The sequence below is a fragment of the Pleurodeles waltl genome, chromosome 1_1 (assembly GCF_031143425.1).
Source record: "Pleurodeles waltl isolate 20211129_DDA chromosome 1_1, aPleWal1.hap1.20221129, whole genome shotgun sequence".
Lineage (NCBI taxonomy): Eukaryota > Metazoa > Chordata > Amphibia > Caudata > Salamandridae > Pleurodeles > Pleurodeles waltl.
The window spans coordinates 230,504,352-230,532,119 of NC_090436.1; the positions used below are offsets into that span (position 1 = coordinate 230,504,352).

Below are 27,768 nucleotides of genomic sequence, written 5' to 3' on the forward strand. Positions count from 1 at the left end.
ATAAGTGTTACCCCATGTCACATTTGTAACAGGGTGGGCCATTGGAAGCTGGAGTGCCATTACAATCCAGACCGATTTGTAACAGAATTCCAAGGTTTGTGTCCAGAAGGCCAGGGAGGGCTTCTCCCAATATCTAGAACTCCCATGGCCACCACAAAGGTCCCTAAATCTGGGTTATTGCCAAATTCCTTCAACCTAACGTAGACCCCGGCTCCAATGGCCACCTCAAAAGTCCATAAATCTGGGTTACTGCTAAATTTCTTCAACCTAGCACAGATGCAGAGAGGTATTACTCCATCTCCAACCAAGTCACCAAAATACATTGATGTCACAAGGAGGTACAGTCCCCGTGATGTTTGAGACTTCCATAAATTTCAACCAGGACCAATGAAGGTGCCTAAGGAGGGAGGAGGTGTGCATACTTGGTGCAGTCCTGGAAGTGGATCAGAGTGGACCACAAATGGATGCAGAGGTTAATGTACAACCCGTATCTTTGATTACAAAAAGAGGAGCCACTCGTTCAATGGTTAGTACAGCTGAGGTCCCTAACCTACCCCTGTCTGGAAAGGAATTCCATGTCGTAGGCATTACAAATTCACAGTGTACCAACCAAATATCTGCCCCTGTGAAGATAGGGTACTTCAGAGAGTAACATTGTTTGTGATTTGTGATTCTAGCCCGGCAAATATGCGTAGACGTGCCCACATCATCTGTTGCAAACAAGATTTGGTCAGAATTGAAACCCAAGCAGTTGACACTGAATTTAAATTGCAGTCTCTGGAACCTGTTGTCAGGTTCTGGATCAGTCCTGGAAGTGTTAATGGACATCCTGTATCTTTCCTAATAGACACAGGTGCCACTTGTTCAATGGTTAGAACAGTTGAGGTCCCTAACCTACCCCTCTGGGAAAGGAATTCCAAGTCATAGTTATTACAAATCAACTGTGTACCAACCAAATATCTGCCCCTGTAACAATAGGAACCATCAGAAAGCAACATCAGTTTGTTGTTTGTGATTCTAGCCCCGTAAACTTGCTAGGATGTGATCTAATGTGCAAACTCAACTGCGCCATCTTTTGCACACAGGATGGGGTCAGATTTGAAACCCAAGAAGCTGACCCTAAAGTTAAGTTGCAATCCCCAGAACCTGTTGTCAGGTTATACCCGGCCATTACAAAGGAGGAATTGCCAGTGGATTTAAGAGAGACAGTCAGGCAGCATGTCTGGGATTTCACAGGACAAGAGATTGGGTTGATTAAAGCTGCTAAGCCCCTAAAGATCACCGCCTGGCCCAACAATGCCTTTAGCGCAGAAGTTATCGCAGGGATCACCCCGGTCATTGAGAGCATGACAGAAATATGCATCTTGAAGGGGATTATCAGGAGTCCATACAAAACCGCAATCATGGTCCTACAGAAAGCAAAGAAAAAGTGGTGGATCGGACAAGACCTCCAAAAGATGAACCAAATATTGTTATATGCTATTCTGTGGTACTGAACCCTGCAGTGATTCTGTTCCAAATTTCACCAGAATCTGAGTGGTTCATGGTCATTGACCTTTATCAAGCCTTCTTGGTTCTGTTATAGCAGCAGAGCCAGTTTCTCTTCACGGTCCAGTTCCTAGAGAGGACCCTTGTGTGGTGTCGTACCCCACAAGGCTCTACAGAAAGCCTATCCTAATTCATTCAGATTCTTAAAAAGAACTTGGAGTCTGCAGTTAACCTGTATTTTGACATTAATACAATACACAGATGATTTTTTAATTGTCTCGATGACTAAGGAAGCTTGCAAAAAAGACACGATTGCTCAAACACTTGGCTGGGACCGGACATGAGGTGTCTTACGAGCAATTAGAATACTAAGTCATATACCTGGGACATCAGACAGAGAGGGTGTGAGACAAGTGATTCATGAGACAGTCCTTAAGATGAAGTTCCAACTACTCAGAGAGAAGTCAGAATGTTTTTAAGCATGATTGGCTACTGCTGACAATGGTTCTTAAACTTTTCCTTTGTGGTAAAATCTTTAATTGGACTGACGCACACTGATGTCAATGACATGGTACCAAAGGATGACAAAAGCATAGAGTCCTTCCAGGATGTCAAATGTCTGCTTTGTAGCGCACCTTTGGAATGCCAAACTATACAAAAGACTTTGTGCTACTTTAGACACGAAAGAGATGGGTATGCTCTCTCTATACTAACACAAGCCCACAGGAGACTAAGCACCCCATCCAGTACTTCTCAGATACTCTTATTCTGCTGGCAGCAGCGTTGCCTGGTTATCTCAAAGCACTTGCAGCAATGAGCCTCAGCATACAGCAGACTGAAGGAATTGTGATGGACTATCTTTTAATCATAAAGGTACCCCACTCTATTGAGAACTTTAACACCTGCCAAATAGCCGCCTAACCCTCTATGAGGGAATCACTTGGGCAGCGGAAAATGTTTCCATTTGGATGTGTAACACACTAAAGCTTGCTTCTCTGTTGCCACCTCCAGAGGGAGATGATGAGGGTGAATTTGATCACAATTGTGGTAGTGTTACTAAGTTGTGCATAAAACTCAGACTTGACATAATGGATGTACTCCTTCATGAATCCAATCATACCCTCTTTGTTGTTGGGTCCTGTCTGAGAGACCAACACAGTATTTTAAGAGCTGCTTAAGCTGTATGTACAGTGAGTGGAGTTGTGGAAGTGTCTTACTTAGGACATATAGGCCCTAATTCTGACCCTGGCGGATACAATCCGCCAGGGCCAACGGGCGCTGGAGCACCGCCGACAGGCCGGCGGTGCCCCTAAGGGCATTCTGACCGCGGCGCTTTGGCCGCGGTCAGAAAGGGTAAACCGGCGGTCTCCCGCCGGTTTACCGCTGCCCTCAGAATCCCCCATGGGGGATTCTGACCCCCCCTACCGCCATCCTGTTCATGGCGGGAAATCCGCCATGAACAGGATGGCGGTAGGGGGGGTCGCGGGGCCCCTGGGGGCCCCTGCCGTGCCCATGCCAATGGCATGGGCACGGCAGGGGCCCCCGTAAGAGGGCCCCGCAAGGTATTTCAGTGTCTGCCTTGCAGACACTGAAATACGCGACGGGTGCTACTGCACCCGTCGCACCTTCCCACTCCGCCGGCTCGATTACGAGCCGGCATCCTCGTGGGAAGGGAGTTTTTCCCTGGGCTGGTGGGCGGTCTTTTGGAGACCGCCCGCCAGCCCAGGGAAAAACTCATAATACCCTCCGCGGTCTTCTGACCGCGGAGCGGTATTATGGGGGCGGAATTCTGGCGGGCGGCCTCCGCCGCCCGCCAGGATTAGAATCACCCCCATAATGTCTGCGAAAGTAGCTAAACTGATAGTCTGGTGAATCTCAGAAGACTTGCAAGTCACTATTTACACTGACAGCAAATATGGTTTCACAATTGTGCACAACTTTGGACAGCTATGGTCGTAGGAATAATTTCTGGCATCAGCTGGTACCTCCATCCAGAACGGAGTGTATGTTTCAAAATTGTTAGATGCTCTGCAAATGCCAAAGGATATTGCTGTGGTGAAGTGTGTTGCACATACGAGCAAAAAGAACAGATGATGGTCCACCCTAGTTTGGACCCGGTCCAGAGAAGACCTGGCCTGGCAGTTCGGGCTGGACTGTTCCCATGGAGAACGAGGTCAAGAATGATTTGCATATGGCTGGGTCCAAACTGGGGTGGCGTAGTGGGAAAAACATGATGGATTACACCCAGATCTCTGTGACTGGGGTGAATGTTTGCATTGTTCAGCATTCTGTCCATCATCTGTTCTTTTTGCTTTTGTTGCCCTAGGTGGGAAGGGTATGCCAGACATGGGTCCTGTGCTCACTGCACCACTGGATTCAAGCTAGCTTGACTGTTCAGGGGTGATAGCCTGAAAACGGTCCCATGATGCTTATTTCTGGTCAAGGGAGGTCCTGGCCTGGCAGTTCGGCTTGAACTGTTCCCATAGGGGGACAGGGCAACAGTGATTTGCAAATGGCTGGGTCCAAACTGGGGTGGCGTGCTGGGCACAAAACAAATTGATTAACTCCAGTTCTCTGCAACTGAGGGTGCATTGTTCAGCAATCTGTCCATCATCTGTACTTTTTGCTTTTGTCACCCAAAGTGGGAAGGGTATGCCCAGACGTGGGTCCTGTGCTCACTGCGACCCAGGATGAAGAGGAGTGAGACTGTGAAACTGGCCTCAAGATGCTTGTTTCGGTCAAAGGAATACCTGGCCTGGCAGTTTGGGCTGGACTTTTCCCATTGGGAACAGGATCAAGACTGATTTGCATATGGCTGGGTCCAAACTGGGTTGGCACGGTGGGCAAAAAAACGATGGATTAAACCCAGATCTCTGTACTGAAGGTGAATGTTTGACATTGTTCAGCATTCTGTCCATCACTTGCTCTTTTTGCAATTGTTGCCCAAATGGGATGGGTATGCCCAGACGTGGTTCCCGTACTGCCCATGCCACTGGAATCAAGCTAGCCTGGCTGATGAGGGATGAGACCGTGAAACTGGCCCCAAGATGCTTGTTTCCAGTCCAGGGAAGACCTGACCTGGCAGTTTGGGCTGGACTTTTCCCATGGGGAACAGGGTCAAGACTGATTTGCATATGGATGGGTCCAAACTGGAATGGCATGGGTAGCAACAAGACGATAGAATTAGGTCCAGATTCTCTGTACTGGAGGTGAATGTCTGACATTGTTCATCATTCTGTCCATCACTTGTTCTTTTTGCACATAAGAGCTGCAGTAAATTTGTCACCAGGGGCAATCGATATGCAGACGAAATTGCCCAGTACTGTGTTCTTGAGTCCAGCACCTTCCATTTGGATGAACCATGTAATGCAGAAGGAAAAGCAGTATCCAACATATTACTTAATACTGTACATACCTTCAATGAGTTGAAGGAACACCAACACACTGCCCCAGAGCTAGAGAAAGCCAAATAGGAAAAGATGAGATATGGGAGGGATGCCAGCGACATCTGGGTGTCAAGTGGGAGAAACCAGTCCTTCCTGATTCCCTCTTGCCCACGATGGTGTGGCACATGCATGGCCCAACACATGAGAGCAGGGACAGAATGGTGTCCACTTTCCAATTATATTGGTATAATTCCCGTTTCAGAACAATGGCAGAGATTTCTTGCAGCGCCATATTGGAAAGTCTGATGGTCCCTTCAGCCATCTCCAAATCGACTTTGTGGAGATGCCCAATGTATTAAACTGAGATATATTCTCATCATCATGTGTCTGTTCTCACAATGGGTTGAGGCATATCCCACCTGAAGATGTGACAGTCTAACAATCACCAAACTATTACTGCAGGTGTTGGTACCGTGATCCAGCATGCCATTTCATCTTGAATCGGATCAAGGAACTCATTGCAAAAGTGAGATAATGCAGGTATTGTGCACAGCCTTAGGGATTAATCAGAGATTTCACTGTAGTTACTTGCTTGAGGCTTCAGGTATTGTGGAGAGACTAAACGGGTCAAACAAACCTAAATTGACTAAAGCCTGTGATGCCACATCACTCAAATGGCACTTCCTTTGGTGCAAATGACCATCCAAACTACCCAATGTAAGAGAACTGGATTATCTCTTCATGAGGTGCTTGATGGGGAGAGCTATGCAAATACCCTATGTCCCAGCAGCTGCTCTTTTGAATATCAAAGATGCCCCAGTGCCTCGAGTAATGAAGGGGATTGTCTGAAGTGGTGCGTTCTACCTCCCATTAGGTTGATGCAGCTAATCCAGCCATCTGAGGTTCTTCAGGACATGATCTGAACCATGTGATTGAGTTCACACCCAGAAGCATGTCCGCAAGTCTTCGTCAGAGTACCACTGGAGAGGGCCCTACCAGATATCCTGCCATCTGAGGTTCTCCAGGACATGATCTAAACCCTTGTGTTTGGGTTCACATGTCCACAAGTCTTGAATAGAGAACACTGGAGAGGGAACTACCAGGTGATTCTGGTCATCAACACTACTGTCAAGTGTCCTGGTCTGCCGAACTGGATACACACCTGCCATATCAAGAGGGCAAGGCACGAAGGCAAAGAAGCAGAGCTAATATCCACTAATTCCGCACGTCGCCCCAGATTTGAGGTGTCTGATTTCCATGAAAGAAGAGGAAGACCAGGCTGAGGGTCCACAGTCTCCAGTGGACGAGCATCACTTGCAGCTAGAGGTTGATGAGAGTGCTGTTGTTCCAGTTACCACTATGATACAGACCACTGGATTGAGAATTTGCATACACTGGGATAGTGAAAATTCATGGAAGGCTGAAACTAATCTGCCCCAGGATCAACGTCCAGCTGAAGAGGGTTGGCCGAAAACTACAACCACCCGAAAAAATTGCTGACACCTAAGAACAGACCAGAGAGGATTAGGGAAGACAGTGAGTTAGAGGAACACGAATAGCTTGAACAAATTGACAATGTGAATGAAAACCTAAACTTGAACAGTACCAAACGACCAAAACGAAAGCGAAAGATCAATTAGAAGTATTCAGACTGGACATATCTTGACAAATCAAGACTGACTCTGGTGACTGCATGACTGGCACTGATGAGCAACCCTGAAGACTAAGATAGGCTACAAAGCGAGCCTATTCTGAACAGACTATTGACAAATGCTGGAATGATGATCGGACTTTTAAGGTACTTGCCAGAGGACAACAGATCATTTAGGCCTCAAGTTGACACAGATATAAGATCTTAGTAACTTTTGAGATAGGGTAGCGATGGTAGGGTAGCACCTAGAGGACTAACAAGTATTAGTGAAGCATCTGAGATTTCCTTGATCTGATTCAAGTTAACATGGAGCAGCAATGCGGCAAAAGGTGGCTTGTAAGCCTGGCTGTTGCCATTTCTGTTTCCATTTTGAATGCCTTTTGGATGTTTATTAGATGGAATGAGATATCTATCATTTTTTGACAAACTCCACTCTTGAACCTGTAGTGAAACCTTCTACACCCAAGAGAAAGATGTCACATATTCCCCAGCAGGAGAGTGTGTATAGTTGCAATGCATTTTATCAAATGGTAGCCGAATATGTGAAAGTTATGGAATTGGAAATTTTTGCATCAGAGGGAGCAGCTTACTTTGTCTTACCCTTGCCTTACTTCTCCTCCTGATCCTTTTCTTAATTGTTTTCTATCAGCAAGATACCACTAAATTGTTTTATTCTGACTTTGATGATCCATTAGAAGATGTGCCAATCATGAACCATGAAAATCTGTATTTGTATGTCACTTCACATGTTTCTCGCTCTTGCAAAAGGGGTCAATCAAAGGATCATTATGAATGTATGATTAAATTCTTTACTCCTGAGATTAATGTAAGCACTACTAATCAAAGCATTATGTAACCTGAAAAAATAACCAAGATGAGAGGGTATTTATAGACAAATTTAATGAAAGGGATATTTATAGATGAATTGAATGATAGGATAAGGATAGATGAAGAAAGAGGTGAAGGAAAGACAAGTGCAGAACCAATCATTGGGAAAGGTGAAGAGACTCTAAAGGAAAAACCGCATAGGTTAAGCATTGATGTCACCAGAAGTGATTGTTATATATCACACAGCAGCCAGAGGGAAATAAGACTGTTGAAAAATTAGGATGGAGTGAATGTGAGCACAACTATTTAGTTAAGGGAAAAACTATTTCAAATCTAGAAGTAAGTATAAAGGAGATCTATTATGTGTGCGGCAAGTGAGCTTATTGTCATCTAACACAACTGGACAGGTAGTTTTATGAAGCAGTAGTTTTCCTTAGAATTTATCATACTAATGAGTGAGTTTTTCTTCTTGAGGAGGAGTAAAAGTAGCTTTAAACAGCTGCTTAGTGATATCTTTGATGTGCTCCTACCATCCATAGGAGTGGCATGGAACAATGTGAAGATTAGAAAGTCGTCCACCTTAGTTGATCGTCTTGACAGTAACACTGCAGGTGAAAAATAAAGAATTGCTTGCAATGAGGGTTGTGATTATGTAAAATTGCCTTGTGTTGGCTTTATTCCTCGTGAAGGAAGGTGAAATTTGCAAAGCTATTACTCCTGGAAGTGTTGTGTTTTCATACTGCAGATAGATAAGCAGCTCAATGGCTATATTGCTAAGATTACAAACATAATGCATGAATTAACTGAACTAGAAGAGTCAGGTACCTGGGAAGGGTTAGGAACTATATTCTGATCCATTGGAAAGTGATTTGCTAAGATAGGTGAATGGCTTTGTAGTGTAGGGGGAGGAATTCTCAAATTGCTTCTAACCCCTCTTTTATATTAATTGGCATTGCCTGTGTGCTTATTTCCTTGATGTTTTGCAAAGGAATCTCATCACCAGATGATATGGATTGTAAGTATAAGAAGCTGTCAGCAACAGGAAGAAAAAGAAAGGTAAAGGTTGAAGAAATGTAAAGTGAACATTACAACACACTGAAGGATCTGGGAGAAGCAAAGAAGAAGAATCCAAAGTTTACGAACAATGTTTTATAATAACAAAATGGAGTGATGATTTTGAAATCATGGGTTGGGTGGAGGGATTTTTGGAGCTGTTTTTCTTTCTTCATATGAAACGCATCATTAACTGAGTTTATGCTAAACTGGAATGTGTTTACACTGTCCTGCATCTTGCACCAACATCACAATGTATCACGTAATGACTATTGCTGTTCTCTTTGTTCTAAATAAAGAATTGCTAGGGTCCACTTTATACACAGAGAGTGTTCCCAGAGACTTTCTCTCACTCTAACTAACCAAGGACATTTCACTTATCCCAATCACCCAACTCTGCACTGCACATGACCTTCGATTTTGAGGGGAAAAATAATTTAATGTTTAACAGTGAAAACACTAGAAAATATACAGCGACACTGTCAAGCCAATACTAGGATTTGAACCTTGAGCTTACTGAATGACAGCACAAGTCCTTGACCATTAGGCCAGAAGTGACTCTGTTCAGCGCTGCATCCAAACACAACTATAACAATGTATCAATTGAATTTCTCTAATAAACTGTGAGGATGTCTGAAAACCCAATGTATTTCTACCTTGAGAGACTCATTGAATGTATTCTGAAGTAATTTGTGTCTATTGATGCATATCCTGAGAACTATGTACTTATGTAGAATGTATGAATGTCTTTGTTTAAAATCCTCTAAAAGGAAGTGGATTTCTCTGTGGAGGAGACTTCCTTTACTTTTCTTTTGGTGCCTAAAGGTGTGCCCTAGATTTAATCAGAGACAAACAAAGAGCTGCTAGTACAGAAAATGATACAAGTGCAGGTGAGCTAAACAGTTAATACACTCTCTCCCTGCACCACCTTTTATAGTTTTTGATATAGGCTGACTACTTTTTGTGAAGAGTTTCAGCCTTCTGTTGACCTGCATGCATGTCAGATGTAAAAGAGCCTAAGTGGGATCCCGTGTGTCGATGCGCGTTACTGGCTTACAGACCTGAAATTATTTTCCAAATTCTTGGAGCATTAATCCCTTCAGTAAGGTCCTTCCCAAAGTCATTCCACCGTGGTAGAGGGGCATGCACTGCTTATGACCTCACATATTACAACATCCCTGATGTTCTATGACACCATTAAGAACATCACTGATGACGACTGAAATGTCATCATTGATTAAATCAAAACCTGTGAATAGCAAGTGCGCAAGTTACAGTTACATGAGTTAATTATAACTGTTGAATTGTGATAGTTTTTTTAGTTTAAAATGTTCTCTTTAAGTGAAATTTTCCCATAATTTTAACGTCATGTTTTTTCAGTGAATGTAAATATATGTATATAAATATACATACACACACAAAATGTATACATGCATATGTACAAACACACACACACCCTTGACTATATATTAGAGGCACAACTTATATATATATATATATATATATATAGATATATATATATATAAATATATATATATATATATCTATATATATATATATATATATATAGATATATATATATATATTTGAAAGGTCCTTTTACTTTTCCCACCTGTGAGAAATTGGGTTTTTGGTGTGTGTCGTTCTCAAGCAACAGCCACAATCCTTGTCAGGGCAAACCACAAAAAAGTCACTAAATTTACATGTGCTTAACCTTCTGGTAGCTTGACACAAAAACAGACAGACTTAACTTAGAGACAAGGTGTAAAGTATTTATGCAGCACACAAACAGTAATAAAGTGGAAACGCAACACAACAAAATTCCACACCGAGTTAGAAAAATAGAGTAAAATGTAATACATTGTGTGACACCAAAGCAACGAAAATCCAATCAGTAGAACTGCAGATAAGCAATTTCAAAGATTTTAGGTAAGTGTACATCGTATAAGAACAAAGCACCACGTGCTGGTATCTGGTCTTGTGAGACCACGGGAAAGTCATACACTCAGGCAGACCGCAATGGAACGCATGCCAGATACAGTGACCAGGTTGGCCCTACTGAAAAAGTTACCTTCTCAAAGACCAGTGTGAAAAGTCCAGTTTGTGTTGGAGGAGCCGGCGAGGAGGAGGGAGAGCGTCACGAGTGGTCGTTACCGTAGCACAAAGTGCATATTTCACTTTGCCGATCGTCGCTGACTCACACTGCAGCGCAAAGAGTAGGGTTCACCAGAGCTTTGCATTGGCAGTCAGCACAGGAAGCAAGATCATGGTGCGAAGGGTCCTGTTTGTGATTGTGAGGAGCCCAAAATGTCAGGATTTCTTCTTCTTCAGAGGAGGAGCACACTCTGAGGCCAACCCAGGGCTCAGGGACTCACTCTTGCAGAGGCCGGCAGGGCTCTGGCAGGTCCAGTCTCAGCAGGTCAGTTGGGCAGTTGCAGGGAAGCCTTTGGAGCTTGTTATATCCCTGTAGTGCTCAGCAAGAGATCAACCATCTGACACTTGGAGTTAATTCAGGTATCCTGGGGAGAAGGAAGCAGGTCCAGTCTTCCTTCCCAGACTTCAGGGCAGTCCTCAGGCAGCAGGGCAGTCCTCTGGCAGTAGGGCAGCCCTTCTTCTGTATTATCCACAGATCCAGGAGTGTACTAAAGAGTTTGTCTGAGGGTGCAATATTTATACCTGGTTCCAGATTTGAAGTGGGAGAAATGTCTAGACTCCCCATCCTCCAAACATCTTGCTTTGGAAGCTCTTTCCTCCCTGTCCTGGACTCAGGATATCTGGAGTCAGAAAAGGTTAGTGTGAAGTTTTTGTGTGTGTGTGTGTGTGTACTGAGGCAGCTCCTTTGAAGTGCAAGTGTGGTGGGTGTCAGCTCTGCATCACCCATCCTTTCAGGATAGATGATCCTGCCAGTACACAATCCCACTTTGTGCCACTGCCTGGGAGGAATGCCCAAAAGTAAACTATCAACTACACCTAGTCATGTTACTCAGGAACAGGCTGCAGGCACCGAATGTTTAGGACAAGAAAATGCCAACTTTCTAAAAGTGGCGTTTTCAGAATTGTGTCTTAAAATCCGATTTTACCATTAAGGAGAGGTTTTACATTACAGTTTCTTAGTCACTAGATATGACATTTCTACCTGCTTCCAAACTAAAGTGATCACTTATTAAATGTAATAAGCTAACCCAATGTTATCCCATGTAAGAGGAAGGCCTTGCAGAAGTGAAAAACAATTTTAAGAGTGTTTCACTTACAGGACTTGTAAAACAAAAAAATACATATCCCGCTTTTTAAATACAATGCACCCTGCCCTTTGGACTGTTCAGGGCCTACTCTAGGGGTGACATATGTATTAAAAAGGAAGGTTTAGGCCTGGCAAAAGGTCAGTTTTGCCAGGTTGAAATAGAAGTTTACAACTGCACACAGGCTGCAATGGCGGGCCTGAGACTTGTTTCAGAAGGCTACTTAAGTGGGTGGTACAATATGTGCTGCTGGCCCATCTAATTGACAGGCTCTGGGTACATGTACTTCCACTTTACTAGGGACTTATAAGTAAATTAAATGTGCCAATTGGGTGTAAGCCAATGTTGCCATGTTTAAAGGAGAGAGCACAAGCACTTTAGTACTAAATAACAGTAAAATGGTGCACAGAGTTGTAACTGCAACAGAAACAGGTTTAGAAAACAGGAGGGGTGAAGGCAAAACGTTTGGGGGTAAACCTGCAAAGAGGGTCAAGACCAACAACACCTATCTGTCAGGAGCAGCTCGCGAGGCTCTGTTGGGGCAGGGTGGCGGGTGGGGGTTAGGGGGACTAATTAAAAAAAAAAAAGCACCTACCTGCATTGCCACTGCTCCTCTGCTGCAGCCTGCTGTGCAGCCAATCTGAATGCTGCCGACACCAGCATTCAGATTGGCTGGTAGCGCCCACCCAGGGCGCTTCCAGGCAGAATCGAAGCCAGGCCAGTTGTCTCCGGCCTGGCAACACAGTGCTAGGCTGGGGAGAGCAAAGTGCACATGTGTGTTTGACTAGCCCGAGTCGGCTGGCCAAACATACAGGCACACTGAAGGGGAGTGCTATTCCGGTCATAGCCCGTGGCCCCGCCCTTTTACTACAAAACAATAATAAACGTAGCAGTGGAGCCATGCCTGCTATCTGTTGCTATCCCCAGTAATGAAAACAAATCGACAAAAGATTGAATACTGAAAGTTGCATGAAATGGTAGCCAAACTGCGCAAGGTAAGCAGCATCAAAGCGCTGTACATCAATGTAATGTTTTTTTAAATATATATTTTTATTAACATTTTACTTACAAACAGACATAATTTCAGTACCGTTTACATTATTTGTTTCTATGTTCACACTTATTGCTTCGTCATACATTTTGGGTTATGCATCAATATCAGACTAGTTCTTGGTAACAAATCTTTTGTGGTCGAGATACTTCTCATGCATATATGCAGTGATTTTTCATAGTCATTTATGTAGTAGTTACCTGTCTGATTCCATTCAGAACTATGTACACAATGGTGGTATGCAGTGCTAGTACGGTGCTGTGTTGGATTGGGGGGGGTCCATTGATATTGGTTTATTCAGATCTGAGTTAATCCTTAATTACTGAATCTAGTAATGTAGGGGGGAAAGGTCTCTACATGTGCATGCAATGTGCTGATGCCATTATGCTCACTCCTCCACCAGGTCCATTATGTTGTGGTGCAGTCTGACTCTTTCTTCTTGTGTCTACTATGTTGCTACTAGACCTGCTTTCTCTTCCCCTATCTACCTAGCTTGCCACTGTGTGCTCCTTGCTCCTGATTGTTATTCTAAGGAGGAGGGTCTGTCGTCTCTCCATTAGTTCCCCTTTCTTGAATTTCCCGCTCCCATTTATCTAAGATTTCCTCCCAGTCAGGAGCAATGGGTTTCAGGCGTAGCCCCTTCATCTCTTCTCGCCTTAGTGCTTGAAGTTCAGCTCTCACCCACCTCGAGACATCTCTTCTCCAGATCTCTAGAGGGGGGCTTTTCAGAAGATTTCAATCTAATGGCAATCTGTCTCCTAAATAGTACCAGAGCCAGGTCTAAGAATCTTGTTTTTTCCGATCCAGCCGCTGCCCCGGCATACAGTCCCATCAGACTTGCCGCTGGGGATTGATCCAGTTCCCTTTCCAGCAGCGACCCCAGCTTGTCTAGCACCTCTCCCCAGGCATGTCTGATCTCGGAGCACCGCCACAGCATATGGTCCAGATCCGCATCTAGTTCCCCACACCTGGGCCATGCTCTAGTTTCGTCTCCGTAAATGATATTTAGTCTATGTGGGGTGAGGTACGTCCTGTGTAGGTAGTTGTACTGGATATAGCGCAGTCGTGTGTTTCGTGATACCATCTTGGGGTAGGACAGTGCTCTCTTCCAGGCCAAATCTGTTAAGTCTTTCCCTAGAGTTTTTTCCCAACGTTCTCTTAACGCCTGTAATGGCATCATGGAGCATTCCATTTGGGCCTTATATAATTTAGCTACCAAGTGGGATTCATCACCCTGTGTTAGGAGGTAATGAAGGATTTTATGAACCTCGGGTTCCGCGTTGACAGTGTCCCAGAGTGATTTTATGCGGTATGTTAGGTATTGATACGACAGGAACCTCCCGCCCGGGACATTATTTTTATCAGACATGTCTGTGAAAGTTCTCATTATCCCGTCCTGGAAGAAATCTCCAACTGTCTGTACCCCGGCCCGCGCCCGGACTCCCAGCCCGTGGCCAATTAGTGGTTTATCTGGGGAGGTTTGCACCAGTACTGCTAACGGAAGGGCTGCTGAATAAGCTACTTCCACCCCTACTCGTCTTGAGCAGCGTTTCCAGCAGGTTGCCGCAACCTTCATTAGGGCACTTTCCTCCCCCCGTGCTCCACCTCGAGCAATCATGTGTGCTAGTATCTTGCCTATATCCTGCACTCCAGTGTCAATGCATCTGTCCAGTTGGCCTCTTCCCCTTAGCCATCCTGCTGTCCACTGGAGTTGACAGGCCAGGTAGTACAGCTCAAAGTCCGGTACTCCCAGACCCCCCATGAGTACTGGCCTAGTCAGGGTCGATAGAGATGTGCGCCTCCGGCCTCCATCCTACACCAGATCCCTGAGAAGTGTATTTAGTTCGTGAAACCATGTCGAAGGCACGAGCACGGGAGGTTGACAAAGAAGTAGAGAAGGCGTGGGAGCATGATCATCTTAGAAAGGGACACCCTAGCTGATATGGTTAGTCTGAGTGATCTCCAGAATCTCACCGAGGACCGGAGCGAACGCAACGCCTTGCCCAAATTACCCTCGCGGAGGTCTTTTAAGTCGTGAAACACCTGTATTCCAAGGTACTTAAAGGTGCGTGGAGCCCACACCACATCCCCAGGGCAAGAGGAGGATCGCTCACTGCCCTCTACCATGGGAAAGACAAAGGTCTTACCACGATTAAGACGGAGTCCATAGAAAGCACCAAAGTCATCTAATATTCTCAACGCCCTTGGTAAACCAGTCTCACCATCTCTCAGATAAATTAATACATTGTCCACATAGAGTGAGATGATGTGTTCAGTTTGTCCACACTCCACTCCGTGCCCACTTCCCTCTATACGGAACCGGGCTGCTAGTGGTTCGATTGCCAGGGCAAACAACAAGGGGGATAATGGGCATCCTTTTCTAGTCCCCCTGTGTACAGGGTAAGTCTCCGAAATTATTTTACCTGTTCTCACTCGCGCTAGGGGATTCGTGTATAGCAGATCCACCCAACGCACCCAGCCCTCACCCATCCCCATCTAGAGCATCACAGAGCGCAGGAAATCCCATCGTATCGAGCCACGGCTTTTTCAAAATCTATTGCCAACAGTGTCGACCCATCGGGCTTTGCAGCTTGCGGCATATGTAAAAGATTAAACAGGCATCTCAAATTTAGGGAGGTGCTTCGCGCTGGGATAAATCCATTTTGATCTTCATGTATTAAATTGGGGATGTGGCTGAGGAGTCTGTTGGCCAATAGTTTACTCTGAATTTTAAAGTCACAGTTTAACATTGACAGCGGTTGAAAGTCTGTCACTGAGAGCTCACCTGTGTTCCGTTTGGGCAGGGGGACCACTAAAACTTCTCTCATTGTCCCTGGTAAGGAACCCCGTTTGGGCAGGGGGACCACTAAAGCTTCTCTCATTGTCCCTGGTAAGGAACCCCGTTGGAGAGCCTCCGCATACATTTCAACTAGTCTGGGAGCCAGCAGTGCGGAATACTTCTTATAGAAGTCCATTGGGAGACCGTCCGTACCCGGGGTCTTCCCCGACGCCAGCTGTTCTATGGCCTCTTTTACCTCTTCTAATGTCACTGGTCCCCCTAGGCTATCCCCCTCCTGTTCTGTCAGAGTGGTCAATGGTAATGCCCCCAGGTAATCCCTGAACCTTTCGATTTCCTGGTTCTCTGGTTGTCTGTACAGGTAGGTGTAGTACTCCCTAAAGGCTCCATTGACCTCACTAGGTGTATGTTTATGTAGTCCCTTCGCATCTTTTACGCTCACTGTGGGCATCCCCTCTCCACCAGGTCTCACCAACCATGCTAGCATCCTCCCCGATCTGCCCTCCTCCGCTTGTATTGAGGTTAGGTACCTTTGTGTGTTGTGGCATCTTAACTGTTCCTCAGTCCTAGCGTGTGAATCCTTTGCTTCTCTGAGTCTATCGCATTCTAAGGCAGTTCTGCTCTCTTTCTTTTCTTCTTCGTGGATGGTTTTCTCCAAACCTATTAGCTCACGCTCGGGATTGTGCGTAATCCCAACAGTCTAGCTCATGCAATGCCCCCTTACTGCTACCTTTAGCGTTTCCCATTCCACTCCTCTAGTTGATGCTGAGTCAGAGTTGGTGGTGATATGCTCTGTGAGAAAGGAACGCAATGTCTCCCTATATGCTTGGTCCTCCAGAGCAGCTGGGCCCAATCTCCATAATGGTATAGGGGGTCTGTCTCTAGTTGCTCGCCATACGCAAAGTAGTGGGTTATGATCAGTCAGAGTGCGCCCCAGATATTCAGTGTGGCTCATGTTCTGTGCTATCGCTGCCGAGCAAATAACCCTGTCAATTCTGGTGTGTAACTGGTGTAAGTGTGAGAAGTAGTAGTAGTCCCTATCTTGCGGATGCTGCGCTTGCCATACATCCACCAAACCCCAGCCCCGAACCAATTCCTCCAAGTGTTTAGCTATCTTATGCGTTGTTGCTCCAGCCAGTGGTGGGGTGGAGCGGTCCAGCTCAGTATCCAATGCACAGTTAAAATCCCCTGCTAATAGCAGCTCCCCCCGACGCGTGAGGTGACTCGATAGGCGCTGCATGAAGGGTATCTGGTCCTGGTTGGGTGCATAGATACATGGGGTAATTGTAACCCCATGTAGTATACCTTCCACAACCACAAACCTGCCTTCCTGGTCTATGTCCACAGCTTTGGCCTCAAAAGGGACCCCTGTTCTTACCCATATCAGTGCTCCCCTAGCGTAGGCCGAGTATTTGGTAGCAAACATCTGTCCCCTCCATCTACGCCGGAGTTTGTCTACTTCGGAGGTGGTAAGGTGAGTCTCCTGCAGCATGGCAATGTGCATCCCCGCCGTTTCAAGTACGATAACACTCTGTACCTTTTAGAGGGCGATCCCATTCCCCTGATATTCCAGGTCAGAAAGTTGTATTCAGCCATACTAGATTAATTAGGGTGAAACTGAGTTCTGTCGCACCCCTATGTGTCCCCTACTCCACTACTCATTGTGGATGACTGTGTACTACATTCATAGTGTTTTCATCACCATCAAAAAAGTGCAAACATAAACCCCAATTCCCGGACCCCGGGGCACCTCTCAAAATGTAGGTTGCCCATAACACATTGCAAAAACGGAGCAATAACAGCAAGTTCATTAAAGTTCTCGCCATCCTGTCTCGTGGCTGAGAAACTAGTGGGGGGCGGTGGATGCGTGTCCGTCGGGCCTCATTCGCATGACACTCCTCACCTCGCGTTCAGGTTGTAGACCATTTAACCTAGCTCATACGCCGTCTGTGGGGTCACCCTAGGCGCATCACCCGGGCCATCGGAGCCCCCATCAGAGGACATGGATGCACGATCGGAGTCTCCACTACCACTATCAACCAATGGAGTGCCTCCACAAACGGAGGCCGCCGAATTCAGTGCATCCATCCTGGCCAGTTCCTTCTGGGCTGTGGTTGGTCTTGTCCACGATATGTTCCTGTTTCGCTGTTTCTTCTGACCCCTTCGACCCGTGCGGGCCATGCGCTCGCCCTGGCCACGTGGTCCGTCCGCCATTCCCTTCGATTCCAGCCATTCCCATGCCTCCTCAGGTGTATGAAAGAACATGGTTTTGCCGTTCAGGATTACCTTTAGCTTGGCCGGAAAAAGAACAGAGTATTGTATCCCAGCTTCTCGGAGTGTTCGTTTCACCGACATATAAGAGGCCCGTTCCATCTGCACTTCAATAGTGAAATCGGGAAACAGCGTTACCGTGGCATTTTAGACTTTGAATGGTCCAGACTCTCTGGCCCTTTGGAGTAGGGTATCTCTGTCCCTGTAGTGCATTAGTTTGGCTATCACCACCCTTGGTAGCCTTCCTGGTGGCAGTGGGCGCAAGGAGATTCTGTGTGCCCGCTCCAGGGAGAAGAAGGACGAAAGAAGCTCCGGGGCCACGACCGTGCGCAGCCATTCCTCAAGGAACTCTACCATATTTGGTTTCTCGACGCCCTCAGGAAGACCCACAATCCGTATATTATTTCTGTAGCTTCTCCCCTCTGCATCCTCTACCCTACGTTCTAGTTGTTTCACTCGTTCAGTTAGGTGCAGGACTGTGGCGGCGAGGTTATCTTGTTTTGGTGCAAGCTCTGTCAGTGTAGTTTAAGTGTCTTTCACTCTGTCTGCTAATTTGTGGTGGTCGGCTCTCAGCAGACCCAGTTCGACCACTACCTGGTTGATGTCATGTCTCAGAGTGGTTTTTGTGTCTTCTATTGCACCTAGGATTTTGTCAATGGTGGTTTGTACCGTGGATTGTGCGGGGTCCTCCATCTTCTCTTTTTAGTAGTCTCTGGTGGTGTTACGGCCCTGATTTTTGCCTCTTGCCCTGTGCCTGGTGGTCATCCGGGACATGTAGATCGTACTTCAATTGTCAGGCAGGTGGGAGATTACTCAGTGCCTCGTCCCTAGGCTTATAAGATCACCTCCAGCTGTTCTCCACGGCATTGATAATGCGTTTCTTTGTAATGGCTCGGACTAGGGGTGCACCAATCTTCGGCACAAATCAGGCGCCGCCCCAGTCCTGTCTTTCTTCAGTGAAGTGGCAGGAGTGCCCCTCAGGAGATCGTGACACCAAGCCAGTCGTTTTCCACGAACAGGCACTGTTTCTAAGGCTTGTCTATGTGTATGACCCCAGCTGTCGTGGCGCTGTATGGTACTGCGCACTGCCCCCAGGCCAGGCACACCCGCTCCGCGTTGTCAAGGCAGGGCCTTAATCAAGTTAGGATTGTGCGTTCAGTTCCGCGGGCCTCTGTCTCTCGCTAACGGGCGCGTTCTGACTCACCACCGCGGCCCAGGGCAGGGTGCTTATTTGCCACTCAGTGCACTCTCCCGGTTCCCCCCGTGGCTGTAGTCCGCTTGCCTCAAGGTTATGGGTCTAGACCGATTTTCCCTCCGTGCTCCTGCGTCGGCTCTGCCCCCACAGCCCAATCTGTCCTCTCCAGTATAGGCCTCCAGCCTGAGCGCCTCTCAGGAGGGTGTGACAACAAACCAATCGTCTTCCGCCCGCAGTCACTGTTTCCAAGGTTTGCCTATGTGTGTGACCCCGGCGGTTGTGGCGTTGTATGGTACTGCTCTCTGCCCCTAGGCCAGGCACCTCCACTCCGCGCCGTCTAGACGAGGCCTTATTCAAGTCGGAATTGTGCTCTTGTGTGTTCAGTTCCGCGGGCCTCCGTCTTTCACCTACAGGCGCGTTCTAACTCACCACTGTGGCCCAGGACAGTCTGCCAATTTGCCACTCAGTGTGTACTCCCCTGGTTCCCCCTAGGACTGTGGTCGGCTTGCCTCTGGGATATGGGTCTAGTCTGATTCTCCCTCGTTGCCGCTGCGTCGGCTCTGCCCCAGCAGCCCAGTCTGTCCTCTCCGGTATAGGCCTCCGGCTTACCAGAAGTGATAGCTCTCCCCCGGGTCGTGCCGCAACATCCGTCCGGTTGTGCCTCCATGGGTCTCATTTTAAGCCACCAAAATGCAGCTATTGAGGTTCCTCCGCGGCTCCGCAGCTATCCAACGGCAGGTCGGGCCCAAGATTAGGCCCTATCGCTCTCGCCCCACACAGCGCTGCTGCTCCACTCCTCACCCTGGTGCCGCTCTTCCTAGGTCAATCCTGCGCACTAGGGATCACCACTATAAGCCCAGAGCCTCCTCCAGCGTGCCGGTCAAAGTCAGCACTCCTCTGCGGGCCCCGGACCCTGCTCCTTTCCTTTTGCTGCGCCCGCGGGTTAAGACAGCCCGGAGGCCCCGGCCCTAGGCCGCCACTGCTGCGGAAGCACTCCGATCGCCTTAGGCCAGGCGAAACACTCCAGCCAGCCCGGCAGGCATGGGCAAGACAGAAGCCCTCCGGGAGCGCGAGCCACTCCTCGCATCAGCGTCCCACCTCCGTGGCCCAGCAAGGCGCTGCGTCTCGTGGGCCCGTCCGGGCTAGGCCTCCAACCATGCCCAGGTCCACTCCTAAAGTCGTCCTCGGGCGCCTCCGAGTGCCCAGGCGCCAGCCGGCTGCTCCCCGTCGGCGCCTCAGTATCCCTCTGCACGGCCCAGTCTATTGACTCAAAGGGGGAGTAGATTCAAGCAGGATTCTGTTAGGCCCCGACAGAGCCTCGGGATTATGCGTCCGCCATGTTGGTGTGGTTGGCCGTACATCAATGTAATGTTTGATTGGGGTTTTTGCATAATGCATGATATATTTTTCAATTTGAGGCACCAGGAGATTATGCGATTTGCCCAATTACCACACGAATATTAATCAAGTGGTGACACCAGGATTAGAACTCAAATTTTAAGGATTAATAGTCAGTAGTTTAGCCCTTAGACCACATCTCATACATATAGAATCTAGACAACATTCATTGTTTAAGTTAATTTACAATTTCAGTTCGAATACTGAATTATATACTCTGAATGCCGTAGCGTTTTAGGGGCGTACATTTTTGTTTTAAGTTAATATTAAGAGAGGAAAAATCCAGTAACTCAAAACCCAGGTACATTTCCCATCACTTGTTGACAGTATCCTTGCTTTTTACCCTGATTTATTCTACCAAGACGAAGAAACATTAAACACACAGTAATTAATTCATGCGGCCAGCAGATGGAGCCATATTATTGCTGCACTGTACCTCGTACATAACTCACACCCAGAAAGTACACTGAAATATGACTGGTTCTATGCAGCTATCGAGGGGAAAAGATGTCAAAGGGGAGTCCAGGAAAGTAGTGAGGAGTCCCCACAAAAGTGGCGCTAGAGCAGTAACCCCAAGAAGGCATGCACGAGTGTGCACGAAGTCAGAGTGGGTGCTCCGATGATTCAGTCCTTTTGCGACCTGGTGGCAACGAGTCTTGAAGTGCTCTATGATAAAAAACACCATGCACATTCTACACCTATAATCATTTTTTTTTTAAATAGCTCATTGATTACTTCTTAGCGTAGCATATTATGCTTCACTGTCTAATTGAGTACGCATCTAGACGATTTGTTTATATTACAAATATAATATTACAACAACATTCGTAGGGACTAGACCTTACTTTAAACCGTTTTCGTATCTCTTGTTCTTTTTTCTGTTCTTTCTTTTCCTGCTCCTGTCTTTTTTTGTCTTCTTTCTCTCTCTTCTTCTCATCTTCTTTTGTGCATGAGTTGCTTTTCAGAGTAAAATACATATACATTGTTTAAGTCAGTAGCACAGATGTACTCCAATAACATTTTCACATATCAAAAAATCTCCGACTGAATCGCAAAAGAATAATAGTGTTAGGAGTCGCGTGGTTACACCTGCAGTTTTTCCTCAAGTTATTCAGTTTCAGAGAATCAGGAAAACCTATTTTCTTGTGTGCCTAAACTATGAAAAATGGTACCTTGCCATTTGTATGCCTGATGCTAAACTATAAGAAAATATTCCAGCTTGGGGTAGGATTAGTGGAGCTGCCGCAATAAGTACGGAATAACTATTTTGAAATATTTGGAGAAAGTTTAATATGAAAATATTTCAGTGCTATTTTTACTGTTACTTGTCATTTATACAGGTGCGTCTACCTACGGCATGGAAGCCGTGCCAACTTGATGTAGCAAGACACTGTGTCACAAACTCATGGATGATAACATAATGTAGGGGATAAAGTACCCCCTGCCATACATTATAAGGACATTGTAAGTTACCGAGGAGTTCCATAACCACTTAGAGGAATGAGGCCGAAGGTTAAGGTTATGGAATTCCGAGGTGACTTAAAATAAATATCCTTATCATGTACTCCAGGGGGCACTTTATCCCATATAATATATGGTCACACCAGCAGCTTTTCCACAAGCCACTTAAAACCTTGGTACATTGAAATTGTTGGACATGTTAGTATATTTCAATAACATTAACTACTCCCTTAAAATGCCTCACTGCCATCTGTATTCCTGGCAATGGGTGGGGTTGTAGGTATTTGCTTTTTACATTAAGGAGAAACAAGGTTCACACACCAAAAGCCTAGAGTGTCTAGTTCACTCAGCAACAAAGTCTTCTGACATGATCATGATCCGATGTTCAAGTATGTGACTACATTCTATAGTAATTACCAGGGGCTTGTGCCAAGCCAGTGACTTACTTTTTGGTGATCTTGCAGCTTTACCTCATCTAGCAAGGGGAATAGAAGAAAAACTACACACACATACGTGACTCTAGACCTCAAATAACTTAATCATGTCATCTTCAATGTACGTGCTCAATCAGAATAATGCTCTATGAAACCCTGTCCTAACAGCGGCGGCTGCAGCAAAAAAGCATGGGGAGGGTGGGGAGGATGGTGACAACCACGCGGACTGGGAGTAATACATTAAAAAAAAGACTTACAATTCCCTGCTGTCCTCTCCAGCTGCCTCTCCTGTTCTGGAATCCCAGCATTATTTGCAGAAAAGCAGTGCCAGGATTGGTCTGAGTGGAAGTGACTGCTGCTCAGACACAACCCCAGGGCCTGTGCAGTTTCTCTACACAGTCCGGCTGGAGAAACCTAAGTGCGCATGTGTGTTTGGGCGGCTGTCTTAGGCCGTCCAAAAACACATGCGCACTTAGTGCACACAATTCCTTATCCCCCCTCCCGAGGCCCAGCCCCACCCTCCCCTTCACATGCTGGCTGAGCCAGCAGCAGAAAAATAAAACAATATACAAGTATCATTTTATTTTTCTGCTGCTGGCTCTTAGCCAGTGGGGCAACGCTCCTCTGCCATTGCAGAGGAGCCGTCCCTGTGTCCTAACAAGGGCCTTGTGAAGCAGTTCTTAGGGTCAAACGCACCACACAAATTGCAGAAGAACATTTAAAAGACCATCTAGACAACATTGGAAAAACTAAACAGTATTGGCTGATTTAATCACCAAACTTTGCTCAATGCTCCTCTGCCCGTTGTTGGGATTATCTGTAATGTATAAAGCAACCTAAAGCCACCAATATCTGTAAAATGTACCCCTCAAAAGAGATATCCTTTGTCTTTCATCTTGTATATTGGGTCCAAAAGGGTACACATTTTACAGATGTTTATACTTATTTTTATGAAGCACAATCACGTTGCACGTGTTACAATTATAGTGAAGGATTGTCATATCACCATTTATCACATTAGGTTGCCTAGCTATTGTCACAAAAGTTTAATTAAAATTACCAGAATATTTATGTGTGCTCATTTATAGAGCAACTTTCATAAAGAAAATAGTTCTTGCAAAGGCAACAAACATATCATTTATTGGGTTATAGAATGTCTAAGGGTGTGAGGGGAACCCTACTTTTATTTTCTAAGAGGTACACTCACACACAGTGTTAAAAAGTCTAATGTTGTCAGATTTTGGAACAATAGCTTAAAAGTGGCACCTGATCACAGGGCTACAGCTGTTTCTGATTTAATATGAGACCTGTAGAAAGATTATAAAAATGTCCTAGATTTCCAGGTTTTCTTTGTAGATGGCAATTAGAAGCTGTCCATCATTTTCCAGTGGTTATTCTCAGTGGTTATTTATGACCAAAAGCTAGACTGAATGGCATCTAAGAACCCATGCAGGTCAAGGCCTACATTGTTGCTTAGTAACAATTTACACAAATTATGGCTTTACCTGCTGCTAGATTGAAACTATTAGGCAGGATCCATATTCATGTTTTTTCACAGGGACTTTGTTAGAAATGGGGTCTTTTGTTGGCAGTCAGGTTACCCCCTGTCCAAGCAAGGACCCTCACGCTAGTCAGGGTAAGTCACACACAATCCAAATTATCCTGTGCCCACCCTCTGGTAGCTTGGCACTGAGCAGTCAGGCTTAACTTTGAAGGCAATGTGTAAAGTATTTGTGCAATAAATCATACAATAACACCATATAGTACCAACAAATTACACCACACAGTGTTTAGAAAAATATGGAATATTTATCTGGATAAATGCAGGTCAAAACAATTAAAATGCAATAAGTTTATTTTGAGATATCACTGTAAAAGTGATATAAAGTGTCTTAAGTCTTTTAAAAGCAAACAAAGTCTCTTTCAAGCACAAAGTACCTGCTTCGTGTGAAAAATGTCAGCAAAGGCCCGCAGAGGAGGAGATGCGTGGAAACAAAGGGGTGTGCGTCGATTTCTCGGGCCGCCCACGGCGATGCATCATTTAGTTTTTACGCAGGGACGGCTGTGTGTCAATTTCTGGCACTCGGTTGTGGATCCTCTTCGGGTTGTGGGGTTTTCAGACACCCCGGAGACGATGCATAGATTTCTGCCGCTGACAGGACAAAGTCACAGGGGCTGCGTCGATCCGGTGGGCGTTGCGTCGAATTTTCTACCGCACAGCAGGTGCTGAGTCGATTCCTCTCTGGAAGTTGGGCTGCGTCGTTCCGGCTCGGCTGTGTGTCGATCCGGTAGGGCTGTGCGTCAAATTTCCAGTCACTACGCTGGCGCTGTGTCGATCTTCTCATTATGAAGTCAGGCTGTCATTTTCACCGCAGTGCAGGCTGTGCGTCATTTCTGGCAGGCTGTGCGTCGAATTTCACTGCACAAGGAGTCCTTCTTGTGGAAATGAATTATTTTTGGTCCTAAGACTTCAAGGAACAGGAGGCAAGCTCTATCCAAGCCCTTGGAGAGCACTTCTTCACCACAGCCAGAGAGCAGCAAGGCAGCAGGGCAACAGCAAGGCAGCAGTCCTTCACAGAAAGCAGATAGGTGAGTCCTTTGAGCAGCCAGGCAGGTCTTCTTGGCAGGATGCAAGTTCTAGTTTAGGTTCTCTTCTCCAGGAAGTGTCTATGTTGGTAGGGTCAGAGGCCCTGTTTAAATACCCAAATGTGCATTTGAAGAGGGGGAGACTTCAAAGAGTGGAATAGAAGTGCACAAGGTCCCCTTTCAGTTCAATCCTGTCTGCCAGGGTCCCAGTAGCGGGTGTGGCAGTCCTTTGCGTGAGGGCAGGCTACTATCTTTTGACATGCAAGTGTCAGGCCCTCCACCCTCCCAGCCCAGGAAGACCCATTCAAAATGCAGATGTATGCAAGTGAGGCTGAGTATCCTGTGTTTGGGGTGTGTCTGGGTGAATGCACAAGGGAGCTGTCAACTAAGCCCAGCCAGATGTGGATTGTAAGGCACAGAAAGATTTAAGTGCAGAGAAATGCTCACTTTCTAAAAGTGGCATTTCTAAAATAGTAATATTAAATCCATCTTCACCAGTCAGCACGATTTTGTATTACCATTCTGGCCATACTAAATATGACCTTCCTACTCCTTTCAGATCAGCAGCTACCACAAAATGAATTTAGGAGTTTTACACTACCAGAACATGTAAACTACATAGGTACATGTCTTGCCTTTTGCCTACATAGCACCCTGCCCTAGAGGCTACCCAGGGCACACCTTAGGGGTGACTTATATGTAGAAAAAGGGGAGTTTTAGGCTTGGCCAGTACTTTTAAATGCCAAGTCGAATTGTCAGTGAAACTGCACACACAGGCCTTGCAATGGCAGGCCTGAGACACGGTTAAGGGGCTACTGAAGTGGGTGGCACAATCAGTGCTGCAGGCCCACCAGTAGCATTTAATCTACAGGCCCTGGGCACATATAGTGCAATCTACTAGGGACTTAGAAGTAAATTAAATGGCCCAATTGTGTATGATCCAATGTTACCATGTTTAAAGGGAGAAAGCATATGCACTTTAGTACTGGTTAGCAGTAGTAAAGTGTGCAGAGTCTAAAAACCAGCAAAAACAGTATCTCAAAAGTGGAGGGAGGCAGGCAAAACGTTAGGGGTGACGACCCTAAGGCTGTCAGGTCTAACAGACTTTAGCAGTCTGTTTCAGCAATTCAGGAGTCTTATCCTTTAAAGCACTGATCAAGTACTGCTGTAACTTTCTCCACAGCACAGGAGGTGAAGGAAAGTAGCCTCTTTCTCGCTTGGTTACCCCCAATTTTGGCCTGTTTGTCAATGTGTTTGACTATGTATACTGGGATCCTGCTAATCAGGACCCCGGTAGTTATGCTCTCTCCCTCAAATTATGGTTGTTGCATACTGGTAACCCAGTATTTCACCTACAATTGGCATACTGGTGACCCCTTATAAGTCCCTAGTATATGGTACCTAGGTATCCAGGGCATTGGGGTTCCATGGCATCCCTATGGGCTGCAGCATATCTTTTGCCACCCATAGGGAGCCCATGCAAAGACTTCTGCAGGAATGCCATTGCAGCCTTCGTGAAAAGGTGCATGCACCCTTTCACCGCCATTTACACTGCACCTGGTCACGTATAAGTCATCCCTACAGCAGGCCCTCCAGCCCTGAGGGCAGGGTGCAGAGTACCTGTGTGTGAGGGCACCCTTGCACTAGCAGAGGTGCCCCCACAACCTCCAGGTCCATTTTCCCAGACTTCGTGAGTGCGGGGACGCCATTTTACGCTTGTACTGGACATAGGTCACCTACCTATGTCCAGCTACATAATGGTAACTCCGAACATAAGCATGTTTGGTATCAAACATGTAGAAATCATACCCCCATTCTTTTGTAAACATTGGTTGTATGGTTACATACACTCTGGGGGCTCCTTAGAGGGACCCCAATACTGCCATTTCAGCCTTCTGAGGTTTTCCAGGCAGCATCAGCTGCTGCCACCTCTCAGACAGGTTTCTGCCCTGTTGTTGCTCAAGCAGCTCGAGCCCAGGAAGGCAGAACAAAGCATTTCCATTGGGAGAGGGGTGTTACACCCTCTCCCTTTGGAAGTAGGTGTTACATGCTTGGGAGGGGTAGCCTCCCCAAGACACTGGAAATGCTCTGAAGGGCACATTTGGTGCACTCCTTGCATAATCCAGTCTACACCAGTTCAGGGACACCCAGTCCCTGCTCTGGCATGAAACTGCACAAAGGAAAAGGAAGTGACCACTCCCCTGTCCATCACCGCCCCAGGGGTGGTGCTCAGAGCTCCTCAAGAGGGTCCCTGGGTTTTGCCATCTTGGATTCCAAGTTGGCAGGAAACTCTGGGAGCATCTGAGTGGCCAGTGCCAGCAGGTGACATCAGAGCCCTCCCCTGATAGGTGCTTACCTGTTTAGCTTACCAATTCCCCTTTTGGTGCTATTTACGGTCTCTCTTTTGAGTGGTTCTTCAAATTCGGATTGCAAGACTCCAGCAGGAATCCTTTGCATCCTTTACTTCACCTTCTCACCGAAGAAACTGCATCTTGACCCTTCAGGAACTCTACAAACTGCAACAAAGAAGCAAAGACGACTTCTGCCAGCAACTGCAACTGTTTCCCGGTCATGCATCCTCAGAGGACATCCTGTCTTCAGCCTGCACCAGAAGAATAAAGGAATCTCCCTTGGAGTGAAGGAGTCACTCCCCTGCTTCAGCAGGCACCTCTCTGCAACAACGACTGGCTGTGTGGGACCCCTCTCCTGATGAGTTGCGTGGATCCTGCATCATGGGTGGTGGACTGAAGTGGTACCGATGGTCCTGACGGCCTGCTATCCAACTTTGGTGGAGGCAAGTGCTTGCCTCCCCCCACAAAACAATACCCATGTGCACCACGTGTTCTGCAGTTGCCAAGGCATGTTGGCATCCTTCCACAAAGTTCTTTCTGCACCGCTGCACCGTGCAGCTCCGGCCTCCAGCACTCTAT

The 27,768-nt window shown here is 46.4% G+C and overlaps 1 protein-coding gene across 4 annotated transcripts in view; it reads right to left on the minus strand.

Moving 5' to 3' along the window:
* The window catches only part of FYB1 (FYN binding protein 1), a 602,843-nt gene that overhangs the window by 164,801 nt on the left and 410,274 nt on the right, over window positions 1-27,768 (minus strand). For all 4 annotated transcript variants that reach the window (XM_069221341.1, XM_069221354.1, XM_069221340.1 and 1 more), the window contains exon 7: window positions 21,203-21,314. In XM_069221341.1, coding sequence (XP_069077442.1) covers window positions 21,203-21,314 — 112 coding nt within the window. The remainder of the gene's footprint in view (window positions 1-21,202; window positions 21,315-27,768) is intronic.